Source organism: Bombina bombina, chromosome 6, assembly GCF_027579735.1.
Source record: "Bombina bombina isolate aBomBom1 chromosome 6, aBomBom1.pri, whole genome shotgun sequence".
In the NCBI taxonomy this organism is placed as follows: Eukaryota; Metazoa; Chordata; class Amphibia; order Anura; family Bombinatoridae; genus Bombina; species Bombina bombina.
The window spans coordinates 1012358105-1012382230 of NC_069504.1; the positions used below are offsets into that span (position 1 = coordinate 1012358105).

At 38.3% G+C, this 24126-nt stretch overlaps 1 protein-coding gene across 1 annotated transcript in view; it reads left to right on the forward strand.

The window, feature by feature from the left end:
• VWF (von Willebrand factor) overlaps positions 1 to 24126 on the forward strand; it is a 424292-nt gene that overhangs the window by 212165 nt on the left and 188001 nt on the right. The window contains exons 28-31 of the mRNA XM_053718732.1: positions 3149 to 4572; positions 10606 to 10725; positions 11929 to 12072; positions 23733 to 23876. Of these exons, the coding sequence (XP_053574707.1) occupies positions 3149 to 4572; positions 10606 to 10725; positions 11929 to 12072; positions 23733 to 23876 (1832 nt within the window). The remainder of the gene's footprint in view (positions 1 to 3148; positions 4573 to 10605; positions 10726 to 11928; positions 12073 to 23732; positions 23877 to 24126) is intronic.

The window sequence follows — 24126 nt, forward strand, 5'->3', positions numbered from 1 at the left end:
GGCACAGCTGATGCTAGGACGCCAGATTCGCACCACTTTACCCTCAGTGGGTGTCTTCAAGCCGCCTGGCCCTGTTCCTCGGGACGAAGTCCTTAGGAGGGATGAAGAGGCCAAAAAGGGTTATCGTTTCTTCTACGACAGGAGACATTCTGTCAGGCCTTTACAGGAACTGAAAGCGGGCCAAAGTGTCAGAATTAAACTGGATGATGAGAAGAAATGGAAGACGCCTGCTACGGTAGTGGGCCGCTCTCCAGAACCAAGGTCTTACACAGTCCTTACAGAGGGAGGGACGGTTACACGCCGTAACCGAAGACATCTTCAGCCTGTACCTGAGAGTCTGGAACCGGATACCTCAGTACCACCGCCGGTGGGATCCCCTGTTCTAAGAGAGGTGCCTTCCCCTCAGCAAGATCATAGCGGGGATATATCTTTGCCTCCAGCAGACTCTTGTTCACCATCTTCTGTATCAGAGGACAGTTCATGCAAAGTTACATCAAGCGGAAGAGTGGTGAGGCTTCCGGCCCGATACAGGGACTGACTTTAGCTAGAACAGTGACCGGAAGTATGGGCAGAATAATCCCATGGTCACTGTGGACTAGGGTAGTCTACCCCGATGTCCAAGTCAGGATGTAATTTATTTGTTCATGTTTTCTAATCTATCTGTTTTTATAATGTTCTAAAACAAAATGTTGTTGTATACCCTGTTGGTGTACCTTGTTATTTAATATATGCGAATGTATGCTTTGCCTTTGAAAAAGGGGAAGATGTGATGAGAGCAGGATGTGATGTCACTAGCATGTGGGCGGGGCTTAGGTCCGGTGTCTGTTTCGCAGTTAGTTTAGTACAATCAACCTGTCTGGATGTGTATTGCTATGCTCTGTAATAAAATAGAGTTGTACCATCATTGCTGTGTCCTGCATATGTCCTGCATCTCATGACATTAGGCTCAGTTTTATATGCTATTTAGGCCCAGTTTTATATGCTATTTAGGCCCAGTTTTCTATGCTATTTAGGCTCAGTTTTATATGCTATTTAGGCCCAGTTTTATATGCTATTTAAGCCCAGTTTTATATGCTATTTAGGCCCAGTTTTATATGCTATTTAGGCTCAGTTTTATATGCTATTTAGGCTCAGTTTTATATGCTATTTAGGCCCAGTTTTATATGCTATTTAGGGCCATTTCTATATGCTATTTAGGCTCAGTTTTATATGCTATTTAGGCCCAGTTTTATATGCTATTTAGGGCCATTTCTATATGCTATTTAGGCTCAGTTTTATATGCTATTTAGGCCCAGTTTTATATGCTATTTAGGCCCAGTTTTATATGCTATTTAGGGCCAGTTTTATATGCTATTTAGGCCCATTTCTATATGCTATTTAGGCCCAGTTTTATATGCTATTTAGGCTCAGTTTTATATGCTATTTAGGCCCATTTCTATATGCTATTTAGGCCCAGTTTTATATGCTATTTAGGCTCAGTTTTATATGCTATTTAGGCCCATTTCTATATGCTATTTAGGCCCAGTTTTATATGCTATTTAGGCCCAGTTTTATATGCTATTTAGGCCCAGTTTTATATGCTATTTAGGCTCACTTTTATATGCTATTTAGGGCCAGTTTTATATGCTATTTAGGCTCAGTTTTATATGCTATTTAGGCCCAGTTTTATATGCTATTTAGGCTCAGTTTTATATGCTATTTAGGCCCAGTTTATATGCTATTTAGGCCCATTTCTATATGCTATTTAGGCCCAGTTTTATATGCTATTTAGGCACAGTTTTATATGCTATTTAGGGCCAGTTTTATATGCTATTTAGGCCCAGTTTTATATGCTATTTAGGCCCAGTTTTATATGCTATTTAGACCCATTTCTATATGCTATTTAGGCCCAGTTTTATATGCTATTTAGGCCCAGTTTTATATGCTATTTAGGCCCAGTTTTATATGCTATTTAGGCCCAGTTTTATATGCTATTTAGGCCCATTTCTATATGCTATTTAGGCCCAGTTTTATATGCTATTTAGGCCCAGTTTTATATGCTATTTAGGCCCATTTCTATATGCTATTTAGGCCCAGTTTTATATGCTATTTAGGCCCAGTTTTATATGCTATTTAGGCCCAGTTTTATATGCTATTTAGGCCCAGTTTTATATGCTATTTAGGCCCAGTTTTATATGCTATTTAGGCTCAGTTTTATATGCTATTTAGGCCCAGTTTTATATGCTATTTAGGCCCAGTTTTATATGCTATTTAGGCCCAGTTTTATATGCTATTTAGGGCCAGTTTTATATGCTATTTAGGGCCAGTTTTATATGCTATTTAGGGCCAGTTTTATATGCTATTTAGGGCCATTTTTCAGTGAGAAACCCACACATATTTTTTTTCAAGAGATCTAGCAGTATGAAACTATACCATTATTTTATATATGTAAGTGTAAAATAAATGCATTTTTTAAATTTACATTTGTATAATGTTATAAACATTGTGTGTGTTTTTTTTTCTAAACTCTATTATAAGAGGAAGGGTTTATCCTCATATAAATAATGGTCTTTTGTTATAGTTATGTAACTTTAATCTGGACATAGGGGCTCACAAGAGCCTATATTCAACTAAATGGACATTTATTTATGTCATTGAATAGTAATCACTATTACCACAGTGATCACTTGGCTATTAAAGCTTAAATAGGGGCTTCTTAGCTATAAAACAAGAGGTCTTGGGGGTCTCTTGGCATTTTTGATTACCTGTTATACTCTAAGTGCTTAGAACCCCCTTAATAGAACAAAGATGTGTTTTAAACTTTATTTAATTTTTTTTTAAATGTGTGTTTATACTTTATATCCCCAAGACACACTGTATGAAAGAACAGGTGATTGCCTGTCAGATGGTGGGTCTTTGCGTTGTCTAAGGTTTGAATACTTACCCCCCATTCCACTTCCTCAAGTAGATGAGTGGCTCTTCCATTTTTCCAGGGCTTGTTGACATCACCAGGCTGTAATTGCAGTTGTGAATTGTAAGGTTATCTATAGGCAGCTGCATACTTGCAGGAACGCCTCTAATAAACGTGTATATTGGTAGCCGTTTTATATAGACAAAGTCAGCTTTCTATAAGAGCAAATTTAATAATATTATTTATTTTACTTTACAGCCATTGTGAAGGACAAAACTTGCAGTGTAACAAATGCAAGGTGGAGCATTTAACAACCCAAGCCACAACTATTTTACCAGAGGAAATAACACCTACCCCTGAACCTGAAGTAATTGATGAAAGCACATTTTTCTGCAGCAAAATATTGGACCTCCTTTTCTTAATAGATGGATCATCTAAGCTTTCTGAAAATGATTTTGAAGTTGTCAAGAATTTTATTGTTGGCTTTTTAGAAAAAATCTATATTTCAGAAAAGAGAATCCGTGTGTCTGTTCTGCAGTATCACACAGCCATACAGACAATCTTCTGGCTCCAAGATAATAAGAAACCAGCTCAGCTAATCAAAATGATTAAAGGCATAAAGTATACTGGCAGTGACACAGCCTTAACATTTGAAGGACTTAAATATGCAGCTTATTATATTTTTAAAATTCCAAGAGAGAATGCAGCCAGAATTGCTATTTTATTAACGGCCAGTTCATCTCCACAGAGCATCTCCAATATAATGTCAGTGGTTACCAAGAGGAAGATAACTGTGATTCCAGTGGGAATAGGGCCATATGTCAATATGGACGACATAAAGAATATCCAAAGTAGATCACCAATGAATAAACCATTTATATTAGGGAATGTATATGAATTATTTGACAAAAGAGATGAAATTATCCATTATCTCTGTGACTTGGTACCACAACCACCAAAACCACTTCCTACTAAAAAAACAAATGTCCCAGAAATTAAAGTGACTGTATCCCCTCTTGACAAAGAACCTATTGCAACAGTTCCAAGTTTGCTCACTACATCAATTGCAACAAGAAGTCCCTGGAGCAAGCAAGCAGATATTATTTTTGTGCTTGAAGGTTCAAAATATGTGGGAGAAGAGAACTTTAATAAGTCTTTGGAATTCCTGATAGACACAGTAAATAAAATGGATATTAGTGAAGAAACAATACACATTACAATCATACAGTATTCCTATACTATAACACTTGAATACACTTTTTCAGAGAGACAATCCAAACAAGAAATCATAAAAAGGATACGAGAGATTAAGTACAGTGGAGGCAATTCTACCAACACAGGAAAAGCCCTCAATTACCTCAATGAGTACTCATTTACCAAGGATGCAGGGAGCAGAGACCAAGTGCCGCATCTTGTCTACATGGTAACAAGTAATCCTTCAAGTGATGTCATAACTAAGATCTCTACAGACATAAATCTATTCCCCATAGCAGTGGGACCAAATGTTAACCTAGAAGAACTTGAGTTTATCAATCCCCATGTCAAACCAATACATATTGACAGCTACGATGACCTTATCTCCAATATGCCAGAGCTGGTACTTGAAAAATGCTGTTCAGACAACAATGTTCCAGCCACAGCAGCGGTTATTATTGCTACAAGGACACCTCTGATCATTGAAGGTAAAGATTTAATTACATTTGCACTGATTTAATGATTGCATTTTGTTTAAAATGGGTATCTCCGTTTAGGCTAAAAAATTTAAATAGGAAATCTACTTCCAATGATTCATTTGTCTGAGGATGGCACCACATCTTGTAATTTCCAGTTTTTACTTTAGTCTTAAAATAAATTAATATATAAAACTAATTTGAAATGTTTGGGAATAACAATGTTCCACATGGTTTTTCAATGATCAGTTCCTCCCACACTTTCCATATCTAAGACATGCCACTGATGTTTTGTTAACAAAATTATTATTGTTTTACAGTATCTTGTGTTATCACCTCTGCTAATGCCTATTAGAGACAGATAGTGGACAGGGTTAGGCTTATGAAGCCTGGGAGATTCACTTCCAGTTCTCAAACTTGGGCCTCTAGTTATCAACGTGTCTACCTCAAATACGCTGGAATTCCGCAGCGTATTTGAGGCGAGGCTGATTCGCCTTAGTTATCGAGCCCTAGATACCGGCAAAAGTAGAATTTAGTGACGTAAGCTTCGATCCGCCGGACTCAGTCCGACACAGATCGATTCTTACGTCACTCCAGATGTTCCGCACACAAGTGCGGCACTATCTGACTACTTTTGCTAGTTATCAAAAAACTAGCAGGTACGCTCGGCACTTTTCCGGCCCAGCGTACCTGGTTTTCAAACCGCCGCCCTGGGATTCATGTTCGCTGCTGCCAGACATCCCATTCATTCCTATGGTAGTTTCTACACCTAACACCCTAACATGTACCCCGAGTCTAAACACCCCTAATCTGTCCCCCCTACACCGCAACTAAATAAAGTGTTTACCCCCTAAACCACCGCTCCCGGAGCCCACCGCCACTATAATAAACTTATTAACCCCTAAACCGCCGCTCCCGGACCCCGCCGCCACTATAATAAACTTATTAACCCCTAAACCGCCGCTCCCGGACCCCGCCGCCACTATAATAAACTTATTAACCCCTAAACCGCTGCTCCCGGACCCCTCCGCCACTATAATAAACTTATTAACCCCTAAACCGCCGCTCCCGGTTAAACCTAATAACCCCTATCCTGCCCCCCCATACCGCCGCCACCTATAATAAAGTTATTAACCCCTATCCTGCGGATCCCGGACCTCGCCGCAACTAAATAAATAGTTTAACCCCTAAACCGCCGCTCCCGGACCCCGCCTCAACCTATATTAAACTTATTAACCCCTAATCTGCCCCCCCTACACCGTCGCCACCTATAATAAATTTTTTAACCCCTATCCTGGCCGCCCCTACACCGCCGCCACTGTAATAAAATTATTAACCCCTAAACCTAAGTCTAACACTAACCCTAACACCCCCCTAAATTAAATATTAATTAAATACATATAAATAAATTTAACTCTTATTAACTAAATGAATCCTATTTAAAACTAAATACTTACCTTTAAAATAAACCCTAATATAGCTACAATATAAATAATAATTACATTGTAGCTATCTTAGGATTTATTTTTATTTTACAGGCAACTTTCAATTTATTTTAGCCAGGTACAATAGCTATTAAATAGTTATTAACTATTTAATAGCTACCTAGCTAAAATAAATACAAAATTACCTGTAAAATAAATCCTAACCTAAGTTACAATTAAACCTAACACTACACTATCATTAAATTATTTAAATAAATTAAATACAAATAACTACAATTAAATACAATTAAATAAACTAACTAAATAACAAAAAATAAAAAAAACTAAGTTACAAAAAATAAAAAATAAAAAGTTACAAACATTTAAAAAATATTACAACAATTTTAATCTACTTACACCTAATCTAAGCCCCCTAATAAAATAACAAAGCCCCCAAAAATAAAAAAAAATGCCCTACCCTATTCTAAATTAAAAAGTTACCAGCTCTTTTACCTTACCAGCCCTTAAAAGGGCCTTTTGCGGGGCATGCCCCAAAGAATTCAGCTCTTTTGCCTGTAAAATAAAAATACAACCCTCCCAACATTAAAACCCATCACCCACATACCCCTACTCTAACCCAAACCCCCCTTAAATAAACCTAACACTACCCCCCTGAAGATCATCCTACCTTGAGTCGTCTTCAGCCAGCCGACCACCGATGGAACCAAAGAGGAGATACGGAGCGGCAAAAGTCATCATCCAAGGGGCGCTGAAGAAGTCTTCCATCCGATGAAGTCATCATCCAGGCGGCGCTGAAGAGGTCTTCAATCCGATAAAAGTCTTCATCCAGGCGGCGTCTTCAATCTTCATCCATCCGGAGCGGAGCGGAGCCATCTTCAGTCAAGCCGACGCGGAGCCATCCTCTTCTTCCCGACGACTAACGACGAATGAAGGTTCCTTTCAGGGACGTCATCCAAGATGGCGTCCCTTCAATTCCGATTGGTTGATAGGATTCTATCAGCCAATCGGAATTAAGGTAGGAAAAATCTGATTGGCTGATTGAATCAGCCAATCAGATTGAGCTTGCATTCTATTGGATGATCGGAACAGCCAATAGAATGCAAGCTCAATCTGATTGGCTGATTGGATCAGCCAATCGGATTGAATTTGAATCAGATTGGCTGATTCAATCAGCCAATCAGATTTTTACAAGCTTAATTCCGATTGGCTGATAGAATCCTATCAGCCAATCGGAATTCGAGGGACGCCATCTTGGATGACGTCCCTTAAAATAACCTTCATTCGCGCCAGATGGAAGAAGATAGACGATGCCGCCTGGATGAAGATGTTTGCCGGTCCGGATGTCCTCTTCTTGCCCGATAGGATGAAGACTTTGGACCCTCTGGAGGAGCTCTTCTTGCCGGATAGGATGAAGACTTCGGACCCTCTTCTGGACGGATCGGTGATACCCGGCGTGGTGAAGACAAGGTAGGGAGATCTTCAGGGGCTTAGTGTTAGGTTTATTTAAGGGGGGTTTGGGTTAGATTAGGGGTATGTGGGTGGTGGGTTGTAATGTTGGGGGGGGTATTGTATGTTTTTTTTAACAGGCAAAAGAGCAGAATTCTTTGGGTAATGCCCCGCAAAAGGCCCTTTTAAGGGCTGGTAAGGTAAAAGAGCTTTACATTTTTTAATGTAGAATAGGGTAGGGCATTTTTTTATTTTGGGGGGCTTTGTTATTTTTTTAGGGGGCTTAGAGTAGGTGTAATTAGTTTAAAATTCTTGTAAGCTTTTTTTATTTTTTGCAATTTAGTGGGGTTTTTTTTGTAATTTAGTGGGATTTTTTTGTAATTTAGTTTATTTGATTTAATTGTAGATAATTGTAGGTAGTTTATTTAATTAATTTATTGATAGTGTAGTGTTAGGTTTGATTGTAACTTAGGTTAGGATTTATTTTAAAGGTAATTTTGTAATTATTTTAACTAGGTAGCTATTAAATAGTTATTAACTATTTAATAGCTATTGTACCTGGCTAAAATAAATACAAAGTTGCCTGTAAAATAAATATAAATCCTAAAATAGCTACAATATAATTATTATTTATATTGTAGCTATATTAGGGTTTATTTTACAGGTAAGTATTTAGCTTTAAATAGGAATAATTTATTTAATAAGATTTATTTTATTTCATTAGATTTAAATTATATTTAACTTAGGGGGGTGTTAGGGTTAGACTTAGCTTTAGGGGTTAAGACATTTATTAGAGTAGCGGCGAGGTCCGGTCGGCAGATTAGGGGTTAAAACTTGAAGTTAGGTGTCGGCGATGTTAGGGAGGGCAGATTAGGGGTTAATACTATTTATTATAGGGTTTTTGAGGTGGGAGTGAGGCGGTTTAGGGGTTAAACATTTATTATAGTAGCGGTGAGGTCCGGTCGGCAGATTAGGGGATAATAATTGTAGGTAGGTAGCGGCAACGTTGGGGAGGCAGATTAGGGGTTAATAAATATTATGTAGGGTTTGGCGATGTTAGGGGCAGCAGATTAGGGGTACATAGGGATAATGTAGGTGGCGGCGGTGTGCAGTCGGCAGATTAGGGGTTAAAAAAATTTAATAGAATGGCGGCGATGTGGGGGGCCTCGGTTTAGGGGTACATAGGTAGTTTATGGGTGTTAGTGTACTTTAGAGCACAGTAGTTAAGAGCTTTATGAACCGGCGTTAGCCCAGAAAGCTCTTAACTCCTGGCTTTTCTCTGCGGCCGGAGTCTTGTCGTTAGATTTCTCTCTAAATACCAGCGTTAGAAAGATCCCATTGAAAAGATAGGATACGCAATTGGCGTAAGGGGATCTGCGGTATGGAAAAGTCGCGTCTGGAAAGTGAGCGTTAGACCCTTTAATGACTGACTCTAAATACCAGCGGGCGGTAAAAACCAGCGTTAGGACCCCCTAACGCTGGTTTGGATGGCTAATGCAGAACTCTAAATCTAGGCGAATTTATTTTTCGATTCATTAGAAGAACATTTTGTTTTTGCCTCCAATAGTGATTCAAGGTGGGAGCGTAGAATTCAAAAGCTAATGCTCCTCATTGGGCTGAGAATCAGGGTTCAAATATAAAAAGGATTTTGCCTCTATCCTTTTGGGCAAATTCTGTCCAGACCATCTAACCATGTTCCTGGACCAACCATCGCATCTTTAGACCAATAGTGACTTTTCTCCACCACGCTGGCTCTGCCCACAGGAGCATATATCCTTCAGTTAGTGTTCTGGAACCGCTACTCACCTCCCTATGATATTACTAGTTAATGATTATTAAAAGGTGGTGTGATTCTCAGAATTGAGAAAAATTAAACCGTATCATCTGCTATGCCCTGGCCAAATCATGAATACTTACAAGCTAATTATTAACATAGTTTAACTAATTAATTTATTAACTATAAATACAATAAGTATATATAATTAATTACAATACCTCAAAGTATTTGGGGTACTAACAACATTACAATTTACATATTTTATCAAATTTTTCTATCTATTGGTATCCTTTGTTGAAAAGGATAACCAGGTAGGCTCAGGAGCTGCTGATTGGTGGCTGCACATATATTCCTTATGTTATTGGCTTACCAATATGCATTGCTGTTTCTTCAACAAAGGATACCAAGAAAATAAAGCAAATTTGATAATAGAAGTAAATTGGAAAGTTGTTAAAAATGTGTATTCACTATCTATCTGAATAATGAAAGACAAAAATTGGGTTACATGTCCTTTTAAGCTTGAAATGTACTAATGTTTCTTTAAAGTTATAATTATCTAATTTACAGTAACTATTTCTCTACTTATAGTTTGATTTATTGCTCTTACTAAAAAAACAAAATACAGGTGGCCCTCGGTTTACAACGGTTCAATTTGCACCGTTTCAGAATTACAACCTTTTTTCCAGTCATGTGACTGCAATTGAAAAGCATTCAGAAGCAGTGCATTGATTGAAATAGCCAGTAGGTGGAGCTGTCCGCTTGTGTTGCAGCAAAGCCAAGCAAGCTGAAATTAATCAGTTTAACCAGACCTGAGTTATTGAGAGAATTTCAAAGGAACAAGATCTTCCTGTCTATAAATCAGTCCAGATTGGAATGCATAGAAAGAACTGTTTGCAGAAAAATGCAAGTGAAGTCTGTGTTGTGTGATTATTTTATTAGGTTTATAATGCTGTTTAGCAAATGCTTTTGTTCATTTAACTTAGTTTAATTATATATTCTGTGTTGTGTGATTATTTTATTAGGCTTATAATGCTGTTTAGCATTTAAAGTCTTCATTTCAAAGCTTTAAAAATAATGTATTAGGTCTTACTTATGACAATTTTGAGAGGGGCCTGGAACCTAACTCCCTCACTTCCCATTGACTTACATTATAAACTGGGTTTCAATTTACAATGGTTTCGATTTACAACCATTCCTTCTGGAACCTAACCCCGGCGTAAACTGAGGGCTACCTGTATCTATCTGTTTACTTTATATGCCAAAAGAAAATATGCTTATTGTTTTGCATGGTAATACTCAGTATATTGCACGCTTTACAGCAAACACTGAAAGTCAAAGAAAAACAAAAGTAACCCAGATATATTTATTTTATAACAGAACCTTGCAGAAAACCAATGGATATAATATTTATTTTGGACGGCAGCGCTAATGTCAGGCCATCACAGTTTGAAGAAATGAAGACATTTGTAAAATCCTTTATAAAAAAAGCTGCCATAGGTAAGTGTAACTGTAAATTATTATATTATATTTATTAGCATTGAAATATCCCAAGATTTTTTTATAGTGCAATCTACATTCATACAAAATGTCCATGAATCTATCAAAACACTCAAACCTAAACATTAAAGTCTGTATTCTATAGTAATAATTTTTATTTTCTGGTAGTAGCACCTAAAATCTTCATTAGTATCTTAGTAAAATTTTGCTGCCTCTGTTTGTTGGTAAAGAATACATTTGCTATATGATGTATGGCAAAACAATAAAGCATTCGTACAGTGCAAAATAACCTGAGGCTATAAGAGGAGAGGGAATATGTAGACCTTACCGCCCACAACCCATCTTTACTGGTGAACTGGCCACAGTCTAGGGAATTTTGTGGCGCTATACAAATAAATGAGTGTTACTGAAATCCTGGTCTGCAAGTGCCTTGTACCTCTTCAGTTGCAAAACTTTCTGGTGCCTCTTTTAATAAAACTGCCTGAAAACTGCTTAGTGCTTGCTTCGTCTCCTCCCTTTTCTATACCTTGACGTATCTATGTGACGTGTGTCAGTAAACTGGTTCATAGGATAAAAAATAACTGGCTCATAAAGACAACTCCAAAATCTCTATTGGTGGACAATTATAAACTCCACAAGTTTAACCCTTTCGTGACAGTGTAAAAGTGTCTACATCGGAACACCTGTTCCGATGTAGACAAATTGAAACTACGCGATCGTGCATACAATCGCGAGATTTCAATTATTGGATCGCATCTGGGGGGCGTCCCTACAACCCTAGGAACGCCCTCCAGACCGCGATCAAGTCCTTGAAGCGCAGAAGGCTTCAGGACAGCCGTTTGATATGACGTTCTATTCCGTCATAACGGCTTTAAAGCCCAGTGTAAATATGACGGAATAGAACGGCATAACGGCGTTAAAAGGTTAAAAACAAAACATTTTTATCAGAGAATTTGTTTTCGTTATTGTTTGTTTTTTTAAATAAAAAAATAAATAAAAAAGCAGACACAACACAGAAAAGAAAATGACTATTAAGTCCCTTAAAGTAAATTATGCTATAAGTTGTAAAGTATTTTATTTAATTACATGGAAACAATTATTTGAGTTTTTCAATCACCTCAAAAGTGGATATTTTCATTTAAAGATTATGTTATTAATATTCCTGTAAAAGGGAAGGTAATAACCTGGGCACATATTTTATAGGTCCTGAGTCAACACAAGTTGCTGTCCTGCAGTATGGGAGAACCAATAATATGGAAGTTGCATGGACAGACCCGCAAGACAAAACTAGTCTTATTAATACAGTTAATAACATTCAACAAACAGAGGACGGTCCTAGCAAAATAGGTATGTACAATGTGTCTGTCACACTTATAATGCTGTATACATTTATTGCTTGTTTATTATACTTTATGAACCAGTGATGGTTTGTGAAGCCTGAAGATAAGATTCACATTTTTATTTTATTTCACTGAATCATTGCTGTTAAAATAATCTTGTGCCAGTCTCTGATCAGTCTATGCGCATATGCACAAAGGGCATGCTTGCATATCAATAAAGCTTTTTTTTTAGGACATATGCACCATCTGGTGCTGATTACGCTCCCAGTTCAACACAGTTGGCATGGCGATGCTGCCAATCCCTGAATTAATTTTATTTGTGCCAAGATTTCTTTTTTTTAGAAATAAGACAGCATTTTATGAAAAGCACAAAATAATATGGCCTAGATTACAAGTGGAGCATAAAAATATTAGCACTATTGTATGTAAAAATCTCTTATGCACAACCAATAGGACTCCTTTTGCTTGAGCAATAGTCTAGAGTGCACAAACATATGCACGAGTGAGCTAAATTGCTCACATTATAGACTTTTATAGGGGTGCACAATAAAATTCATGTTGGATATTGCTCAAGCTCTAAGCCAATGGTGTGCTAATCAGTATATCAGCTATACTATTAATAATAATGGTTTACTGCACTACATATTACAGCTGTTTTAGATTGCGCTCCAGCGCAACACTCAATTTACCACTTGTAATATGGACACACACTTATGGCTCTGTCTGCTCTATCCATTAGAAGAATAGGGAACACTTAAAGAACGTGTTGATTCTTTGGTTCAGACATTTAACCTTCTACATGCAATGCATTATTCTTTGTGCAAGGTTGTGTCTCTCTCTCTCCTCCATACACACACACACATACTTATATATTTATATATATATTTGATTTTGCAATGAAAGCATTTTTTGCATTTTCTACTATTTGATCCTGCTTTTCCAGTTGCCTTTAATGTCCCATGTAGTAACAATATAAGATCAATCATTGCCGTATGTTTAAAAGCAATGTTAAAAAACGTAGGTGAAAAATTAAATTCAAATTAACACACTTGGAAAAAACATAGAACACACATAGTTTAGTGGAAACATTTCTAAATGCAGCACAAAGACTTAAAAAAATAATTCCATTCCTGTAATGCTTACATTTGCATTTTTTAGAATTTCACAGAATCCAAGAATCAAAGTAATTCTTATTGTTTAAAAACAACCATTTAAAACCTGTTTTCAGTTTTATGGTGATTAGAAATGTATTCAAACCTAAGAAACATCTGTGACCAAGATTTTATAGTTGGCAAATATTAGCACGTGAAATGAATATGATTTTAATGTTTTGTATTGTATGTTTGCATTAGTTTAAACTAGCTGTTCTGCGGTACCCTTGAAATCTTAGTGATTTATATAGAAGGCATGTAAGATTAAAAAAAAGGCAAAAATACATTTTGCCATTCATAAAATAAGTCATTAAAACATTAAGGAACAAAACAAAGTATGGAAATGGGGATTTTTTTTCTGTTCCCAAAACAATTTTTTTTTATTTATGTGTCTAAAAAAACAGCACAAGATGATAATTTTACAATGTGCATGTTTGTATTTTAGAATGCTCTATTACGTTATTCCACCAACATTCCTAGCTCTAGAATATAGCTGGACTTTTCTCATCTTTTCTTAGGGACAGTCTACTTGAAAATGTTTATTGTTTAAAAAGATAGATAATCCCTTTACTACCAATTCCCCAGTTTTGCATAACTAACACTGTGATATCAATACACTTTTTACCTCTGTGATTACCATGTATCTAAGCATCTGATGACTGCCCCCTTATCTCAGTGCAATTTAGAAACTTTCATTTTAGCCAATCAGTGCTGACTCCTAAATAACTTCACGGTAGTGAGCACAATGTTATCTATATGGCACAAATGAACTAGCACTGTGAAAAACTGTAAAATTCACTGAGATAAGAGGTGGCCTTCAAGGGCTTAGAAATCAGCCTATGAGCCTATTTAGGTTTTGCTTCCAACAAAGAATACCAAGAGAACTAAGCACATTTGATGATAAAAGTAAATTGGATGGTTGATTAAAATTGCATGCCCTATCAGAATCATGAGAGTTTCATTTTGACTTTACTGTTACTTTAAATCTTAGAGGTTTTCAATGCAATGCTAAACTGTTTTCTATTTCTTTGGAACCTGACTGCACTGAGTATGTGCAGCCTGCTTAATGGCCATCTTGTGTGGGGAGCAGTCACAATACTCCCTTACATGTTCCTAATCAACAATGGCCCCACAATTAACTTTATACCTTCAGAGCATAACTGAAAAAATAAGTAGTAGTATTCAAATGTATGCCAATGAACATGGTAGCCTCCCTGCCCTGCCCCCACCAGACCCCCCAACCTCCAGGGCCAGAACTCCCAACATCAAGGGCCAGAGACAGAGCCCCCAACTTCCAGGGCCAGACCCAACACTCGATGGCCCTCACAGTGACAGACCCCCAGCAGCACCCCCCACACTCTAGGGTCCCCCGAGCAACAAACCCTACATACAGGTACAAGACCCCCACTCTGGGGCCAGGGCCCCCACTAAACCCACATTTAACTGCTTAGTTACTAATAGGGCAACTGTTAACCGCAGTTTAAGCAGCACAACAGGAGCCATGTAGATGCCATTTGTGGGGCCCCCTACATGCTGGGCTCTCAGTCTAGGTTCTTTTTGCCCAGCTGATCAGTCTGCCCCTGGATTTGTTGTGTTGCAATAGATTAACATATCAGCAAAGTGTGAATGTTTTAGATTTTGCTTTTCATGGCCAAACAACCCACCACTTGATTATTTGGAGAATAATCTGGACTGGTTACTGGAGTAGATAAAGCTTGTTACTGTCATTCTGTTAACAAAATCTGTATTGTTTTGTGTTTTGTTACCTAACCTCTGCTAATACTAATTAGGGAAAGATATGTGGGAGGGTTAGACTTGTAAATCCTACCATATGCACTTACAATTCTCTGAATGGGAAAAGTCTTCATTTTTCGACTTAACTTACAGAAAAAGAGGGAAAAATAAATAATGAAAGTATATTGCAAAAGTTGGAAGCTGGAGTGCACCCTGCAGAATCAGAACTCTGTTTTACAATACTCTACAGTGATTGCTTGATCAGTGCTGGAGTTAATTTATATTTGTCCCTAACTGGCTATAACACAGATAAATAGTAATACCATAATAATATTAAATAAATACTCTAATCGTGTACGTTCCTGGACTGCAAGATAATGCAAGTTTTGCTAACAAAATAATAGTTTGAATAGTCATGTGCATTTGGCTATTTTTGGGCAATCCGAATGCCAAAGATGAGATGGCAAGCCACATTCAGAAATTTTCAGAGCTGGATTTAAGATCTTAGGCCTAGATTTGGAGTTTGGCGGTAGATGGGCTGTTAACGCTCCGCAGGCTTTTTTCTGGCCGCAGCATAAAATTAACTCTGGTATCGAGAGTTCAAACAAATGCTGCGTTAGGCTCCAAAAAAGGAGCGTAGAGCATTTTTACCGCAAATGCAACTCTCGATACCAGAGTTGCTTACGGACGCGGCCAGCCTCAAAAACGTGCTTGTGCACGATTCCCCCATAGGAAACAATGGGGCTGTTTGAGCTGAAAAAAAACCTAACACCTGCAAAAAAGCAGCGTTCAGCTCCTAACGCAGCCCCATTGTTTCCTATGGGGAAACACTTCCTACGTCTGCACCTAACACTCTAACATGTACCCCGAGTCTAAACACCCCTAACCTTACACTTATTAACCCCTAATCTGCCGCCCCCGCTATCGCTGACCCCTGCATATTATTATTAACCCCTAATCTTCCGCTCCGTACACCGCCGCAACCTACGTTATCCCTATGTACCCCTAATCTGCTGCCCCTAACACCGCCGACCCCTATATTACATTTATTAACCCCTAACCTGCCCCCCACAACGTCGCCGCCAGCTACTTACAATAATTAACCCCTAATCTGCCGACCGCAAAGCGCCGCCACCTACGTTATCCTTATGTACCCCTAATCTGCTGCCCCTAACACCGCCGACCCCTATATTATATTTATTAACCCCTAATCTGCCCCCCTCAACGTCGCCGACACCTGCCTACACTTATTAACCCCTAATCTGCCGAGCGGACCTGAGCGCTACTATAATAAAGTTATTAACCCCTAATCCGCCTCACTAACCCTATCATAAATAGTATTAACCCCTAATCTGCCCTCCCTAACATCGCCGACACCTAACTTCAATTATTAACCCCTAATCTGACGACCGGAGCTCACCGCTACTATAATAAATGGATTAACCCCTAAAGCTAAGTCTAACCCTAACACTAACACCCCCCTAACTTAAATATAATTTACATCTAACGAAATTAATTAACTCTTATTAAATAAATTATTCCTATTTAAAGCTAAATACTTACCTGTAAAATAAATCCTAATATAGCTACAATATAAATTATAATTACATTGTAGCTATTTTAGGATTAATATTTATTTTACAGGCAACTTGGTAATTATTTTAACCAGGTACAATAGCTATTAAATAGTTAAGAACTATTTAATAGTTACCTAGTTAAAATAATTTTCAAAATTACCTGTAAAATAAGTCCTAACCTAAGTTATAATTAAACCTAACACTACCCTATCAAAAAATTAATTAAATAAACTACCTACAATTACCTACAATTAACCTAACACTACACTATCAATAAATAAATTAAATACAATACCTACAAATAACTACAATTACATAAACTAACTAAAGTACAAAAAATAAAAAAGAACTAAGTTACAAAAAATAAAAAAATATTTACCAACATAAGAAAAATATTACAACAATTTTAAACTAATTACACCTACTCTAAGCCCCCTAATAAAATAACAAAGACCCCCAAAATAAAAAATTCCCTACCCTATTCTAAATTAATAAATGTAAAAGCTCTTTTACCTTACCAGCCCTGCACAGGGCCCTTTGCGGGGCATGCCCCAAGAAAATCAGCTCTTTTGCCTGTAAAAAAAAACATACAATACCCCCCTCCAACATTACAACCCACCACCCACATACCCCTAATCTAACCCAAACCCCCCTTAAATAAACCTAACACTAAGCCCCTGAAGATCTTCCTACCTTGTCTTCACCATCCAGGTATCACCGATCCGTCAGAATCAAGTTCAATCCGATTGGCTGATCCAATCAGCCAATCAGATTGAGCTCGCATTCTATTGGCTGATCGGAACAGCCAATAGAATGCGAGGTCAATCTGATTGGCTGATTGGATCAGCCAATAGGATTGAACTTGATTCTGATTGGCTGATTCCATCAGCCAATCAGAATATTCCTACCTTAATTCCGATTGGCTGATAGAATCCTATCAGCCAATCGGAATTCGAGGGACGCCATCTTGGATGACGTCCCTTAAAGGAACCGTCATTCGTCGGGAGACAACGGAAGAAGAGGATGGATCCGCGTCGGCTGCTTCAAGATGGACCCGCTCCGCACAGGATGGAAGAAGATTGAAGATGCCGCTTGGAGAAGATGTTTGCCGGTCCGGATGTCCTCTTCTTGCCGGATAGGAGGAAGACTTTGGAGCCTCTTCTGGACCTCTTCAGCACCGGATGCCAGGACGGATCGGTGATACCTGGATGGTGAAGACAAGGTAGGAAGATCTTCAGGGGCTTAGTGTTAGGTTTATTTAAGGGGGGTTTGGGTTAGATTAGGGGTATGTGGGTGGTGGGTTGTAATGTTGGAGGGGGGTATTGTATGTTTTTTTTTACAGGCAAAAGAGCTGATTTTCTTGGGGCATGCCCCGCAAAGGGCCCTGTTCAGGGCTGGTAAGGTAAAAGAGCTTTTACATTTTTTAATTTAGAATAGGGTAGGGAATTTTTTATTTTGGGGGTCTTTGTTATTTTATTAGGGGGCTTAGAGTAGGTGTAATTAGTTTAAAATTGTTGTAATATTTTTCTTATGTTGGTAAATATTTTTTTATTTTTTGTAACAGTTCTTTTTTATTTTTTGTACTTTAGTTAGTTTATGTAATTGTATTTATTTGTAGGTATTGTATTTAATTTATTTATTGATAGTGTAGTGTTAGGTTAATTGTAAGTAATTGTAGGTAGTTTATTTAATTAATTTATTGATAGGGTAGTGTTAGGTTTAATTATAACTTAGGTTAGGACTTATTTTACAGGTAATTTTGTAATTATTTTAACTAGGTAACTATTAAATAGTTCTTAACTATTTAATAGCTATTGTACCTGGTTAAAATAATTACCAAGTTGCCTGTAAAATAAATATTAATCCTAAAATAGCTACAATGTAATTATAATTTATATTGTAGCTATATTAGGATTTATTTTACAGGTAAGTATTTAGCTTTAAATAGGAATAATTTATTTAATAAGAGTTAATTAATTTCGTTAGATGTAAATTATATTTAAGTTAGGGGGGTGTTAGTGTTAGGGTTAGACTTAGCTTTAGGGGTTAATCCATTTATTATAGTAGCGGTGAGCTCCGGTCGTCAGATTAGGGGTTAATAATTGAAGTTAGGTGTCGGCGATGTTAGGGAGGGCAGATTAGGGGTTAATACTATTTATGATAGGGTTAGTGAGGCGGATTAGGGGTTAATAACTTTATTATAGTAGCGCTCAGGTCCGCTCGGCAGATTAGGGGTTAATAAGTGTAGGCAGGTGTCGGCGACGTTGAGGGGGGCAGATTAGGGGTTAATAAATATAATATAGGGGTCGGCGGTGTTAGGGGCAGCAGATTAGGGGTACATAAGGATAACGTAGGTGGCGGCGCTTTGTGGTCGGCAGATTAGGGGTTAATTATTGTAAGTAGCTGGCGGTGAGGTTGTGGGGGCAGGTTAGGGGTTAATAAATGTAATACAGGGGTCGGCGGGGTTAGGGGCAGCAGATTAGGGGTACATAAGTATAACGTAGGTGGCGGTCGGAAGATTAGGGGTTAAAAAATTTTAATCGAGTGGCGGCGATGTGGGGGGACCTCGGTTTAGGGGTACATAGGTAGTTTATGGGTGTTAGTGTACTTTAGGGTACAGTAGTTAAGAGCTTTATGAACCGGCGTTAGCCCAGAAAGCTCTTAACTCCTGCTATTTTCCGGCGGCTGGAGTTTTGTCGTTAGAGCTCTAACGCTCACTTCAGAAACGACTCTAAATACCGGCGTTAGAAAGATCCCATTGAAAAGATAGGATACGCAATTGACGTAAGGGGATCTGCGGTATGGAAAAGTCGCGGCTGAAAAGTGAGCGTTAGACCCTTTAATCACTGACTCCAAATACCGGCGGTAGCCTAAAACCAGCGTTAGGAGCCTCTAACGCTGGTTTTCACGGCTACCGCCGAACTCTAAATCTAGGCCTAGGTGTGTTGCACTTTCACAAGAATGATTTTAGCTCTAAAAATTGCTGAATGCAGCTTGCAGCCGCCATGTTCAGTATTTAAATTGGCCAGAAATAGCAGAATGCACGTCTAGATTTAAATGCCTTTAAAACCGTAATCGGTGTGCGTAATGGGTTTACCTGAATACAAACCCTCTGGTTCATGATGCCATAGAGCTCTATAATCCAGATTGTCTGTGAAGCAGCTTGTTTATATGTTCCTTAAAGAGACATAGGCCCCTATTTAAGAAAGGTCTCGCAGACCTGATCCGACACTGAGGATCAGGTCCGCAAGACCTCGCTGAATGCGGAGATCAATACGCTCTCCATATTCAGCATTGCACCAGCAGCTCACAAGAGCTGCTGGTGCAACACCGCCCCCTGCAGACTCGCGGCCAGCAGGGGGTGTTAATCAACCCGATCGTACTTGATCGGGTTGATTTCTGGCAATTCCTGTCCACCTGCTCAGAGGAATATAGGAAAATTTACTAAAATAAATCATTAAAGTGCATTGTAAAGTTGTCATAGTATTCATTATGACATAATCTGGCTTAGATAACAAGTGGAGTGCAAAAATGTTAGCACTATATTCCATTAACATCATTATAGCTCAATCCATACAGCTATTTGTTCGCTTGGGCGATAGTTTAGTGCACGGTAACACTTGCATTTTTTATATCGATTCAAATCACAGAATAGGCTTCTTTGGGGACAAGCAATAAAAATTCATGTTGGATAACACTTGTGCGCTAAACTGATGGATCACAAAAAAAATGCTCAAGTAGGGGAGTTCTTCATTTCACCCTGTGCTATACTATTTAAATTAAACTTAAACATTAAACACTTCACTCATAAATACATACAAGCACATACACACACTAGGGTTTCAAGTATTCAACCAGTAAAGTCTTCACAAAAATACTGAACACTTCAATGTTATTGGGTTACAGCTAAATGTAAAAGGCCTCCTATGCTTCAATGGAGCAGAAAGAAATAAGTGAAAGTCAGGCATGTCAAATCACTGCTGTTTATGTGTGATGCAGCAGCTGTAGAGATAAAGGGCTCCATGTACTAAGCAGTCAGCGAGCTACCCGCAACAAATCTCGCGTCAAAACTCGCAAACTGATATGTACAAAGCCGTCAATTATGTTAAAACTCGCATCTTTAAAATTGCGAGCGTACTTATCCGCCAAACCTCGCTACCGCTCCATTTTTCACTGTAATTAGACACATTTGACCACCAACTCGCCAAAAAACGAATGTACTAAAAAATCTATTTGTCCGCTCGCTACAATTTCCGCTCCCACCTCGCTATTTTTGCCTCGCCACCTTTTAGGTGGCGGGCAAGGTACAAAACAATAGGAAAGTCAATCTAGACGCCAGTCTAGACATATATAAAAGGCAGTAATATCAGCATTGTACTTACAGCATAACTGGCGTCTAATTTGTCTCTCATTTCCATGTACATAAATTGCGCCCAATTTGTCGACTGTAATTAAAGAGTAATCTATTTAAATTTGTATTGTTAGTTGTCAATCTTTATAATTATTTTTATATTAATATTTATATATTATCAGATCCAGATGAAGCCATATCCAAATTGTAAATAAATATTACAAAAATAACGCTCTGTTATCACTCTTCAAAAATTTTTGAACAATAATAAAGTTGTTTAGATAAGTTGAACTTTTATAGGAGCAAAATTCTATTCCCGCGACTACTATGATGTTCGTGACACCTTGCATGTCACGTGTTAATAATTGGCCAGACAATTCAACTGAAAGTTAAAAGTACATCAGCTTAGTCGCGGCGAGCGAGACGTCAAATTTATCAATAATCCGCCACTGCTCGCGGCGGGCTAGACTTGTCTATTTATTGGGGGAATATTAGTACATAGCGACAGCGGACACCATTTCGCCCGCGGCGAGTAACGGCGAGTTTATCCGCGTCTACAATGACGGATGAATTGACGGCTTAGTACATGGAGCCCAAAATGGTTGATTTGTATGTTACTGGCATGCCAGTGGCAGCCATAGGGTAAAATGGCTGCTCAATGTGAAAAATATACATGGTTGGGGGCTTTGGGAGGGAGCATTGGGTGATCCCAGCTACCATTGTGCCCATTTACCTGGACATTGTCCAGTTTTTTTGTGGTGGACAGCTGGCAGCCCTAACACAAACACAGGACAAGCCTAAGGAACTCTGTGCTATGGACTGTGCTCTATTTGTTATCTAGGCCTTAATGGGAAATTAAGATTTGAGTTTAATGTACATTAACATTTTGCAGAAATAATTTATTCATTAGTAACATTTAAATTTTTAAATCCAGTGAATAAACATCCAAAAAACATCCATATACTTTACAGTTGTTTCAGATTTTTAAGAATCCTATTACTTTGTTATTTTTTTTTGTGGTAATATAATAGTAGTGTAAAATGTAATTTGTGGGAAACATTCTCAAATCAGCCATCAATGTCACAAACGTTTATACTTCAAAACACTGGAAAACATCTCTCATGCATATGAAAAATTAGTAATTGATGTTAGCATATTGAGCATATGGGGTAGATTTACCAAGTGCTGGGCGGACATGATTCGCCATAGCGAATCATGTCTGCCCGACATTGCTAAATGCCGACATTTAGCGATGTTGGCACTTAACATTGCACAAGCATTTCTAGTGAAATGCTTGTGCAATGCCACCCTCTGCACATTCATGGCCAATCGGCCGCTAGCAGGGGATGTCAATCATCCGACCGCTGCTTCTTAACTTACGTTTCCGGTAAGCCGGACACTTTGGGCGTAGATAGCAGCATCTACTGCTTATTAAATCTGCCCCCATGTATCAATTAGAGGTCAGACAAGGTTTACTACTTCGGAGCCTCACTACCCACCTTTGTGGCAGCCGTAGGTCCACTGCCTGGATTTATCTTTGCACAAATACTTGCTTGTGCAATCCCAGCCCTGCTCTCGTGTGGCCAATCATCTTCTGGATGTTTTATGTCTGCCAACTTAGAGGTGGCGCAGAAGGTAAGAAGCACCAGTGCAAGCCGGCCCCACAAGGGCTCAAAAACAACATCTGTTGCTTAATACACTGAGCCATTTCTTTCTGCACACCACAATGTTGAGTTGAAAAAATTTGAATTGATATTGAAACTAAGGAAAATAATGTTGTGTTCATAAGTTTCCATGTTCACTGGTTGATATTGACAACTCATACAATGCTATTGGTGGACATTAGGTAGTAGGAGATTAGAAGACAAGGTTTTCCACCAGTACCCTCTGAACTTTTGATATTAAGCTTTATAGTCATCTTTTTATACTGCCATTTTGTATGATCTAGAACCTTGTTAAATGGACACTAAACCCACATTTTTTTCTTTCATGATTCAGATAGCGCATGCAATTTTCAGCAACTTACTAATTTATTCCTATTATCAATTTTTCTTCGTTCTCTTGCTATCTTTATTTAAAAAGCAGGAATGTAATGCATAGGAGGCGGATCATTTTTGGTTGAGAACCTGGGTTGTGCTTGCTTATTGGTGGTTAAACATCAGCCACCAATATGCAAACACTATCCACGGTGCTGAACCTAAAATGGACTGGCTGATAAGATTTACATTCCATCTTTTTAAATAAAGATAGCAAGAGAAAATTGGGTTTAGTATCCCTTTAAATGGTGAAACATTGAAACTGTGAAAGCTCTATACCAATTTTTTTTTAAATAAATAAACAATAATAACTTCATAATATGCCACTTATACCATGTTTTACTATCAGAAGCACTTTATAATTCATCAAATTAAATATTTTTTGGTATATGTTAAAATAATGATTGTAAAATGTATATAGATATATTGAAGCCTATTTATCAAAGGTCTTGCGGACCTGATCCGACAGTACGGATCAGGTCCGCAAGACTTCGCTGAATGCGGAGAGCAATACGCTCTCCGTATTCAGCATTGCACCAGCAGCTCACAAGAGCTGCTGGTGCAACGCCGCCCCCTGCAGATTCGTGGCCAATGGGCCGCCAGCACGGAGGTGTCAATCAACCCGATCATACCCGATCGGGTTGAATTGTGGTGATTCCTGTCCGCCTGTTCAGAGCAGGCGGACAGGGTTATGGTGCAGCGGTCTTTAGAAACACGGGCCCACAAGCTCCATATGGTGTTTGATAAATAGGCCTCATTGTGAGAACTTTTTTTTCAAATTCGTTCTTAAACTAGGATCATATCTACCTCTTTTGTAGGTGAAGCGTTGCTCTTCGCTGTTCAGAGCGCCATGTCAGAAGTTCATGGGGGAAGACCTGATGCCGCTAAAATTGCAGTGATGGTTATTACTGACAAGTCTCTTGATCATGTGGACATCGCTGCACAAACAGCAACAATAAACAGTAAATATACACATTTCGTTCACTTTTTCTAAAACCTGCTTCCTCTAACTGCCAATATTAAATTGCAAAATATGTGTAAAATCTGGTAGAATTTCCCTCATACTAATTTTATTTTCTACTCTGGTTACTGGCTGGTTTACTGTGGCATTGCTGACTATAATTATTGCATGTTTGTGGACCACATAATACCCTCTGGTTACAATTTGAACGTGATTAAATATATCTATTACAAACAGAACAGTATGAATCT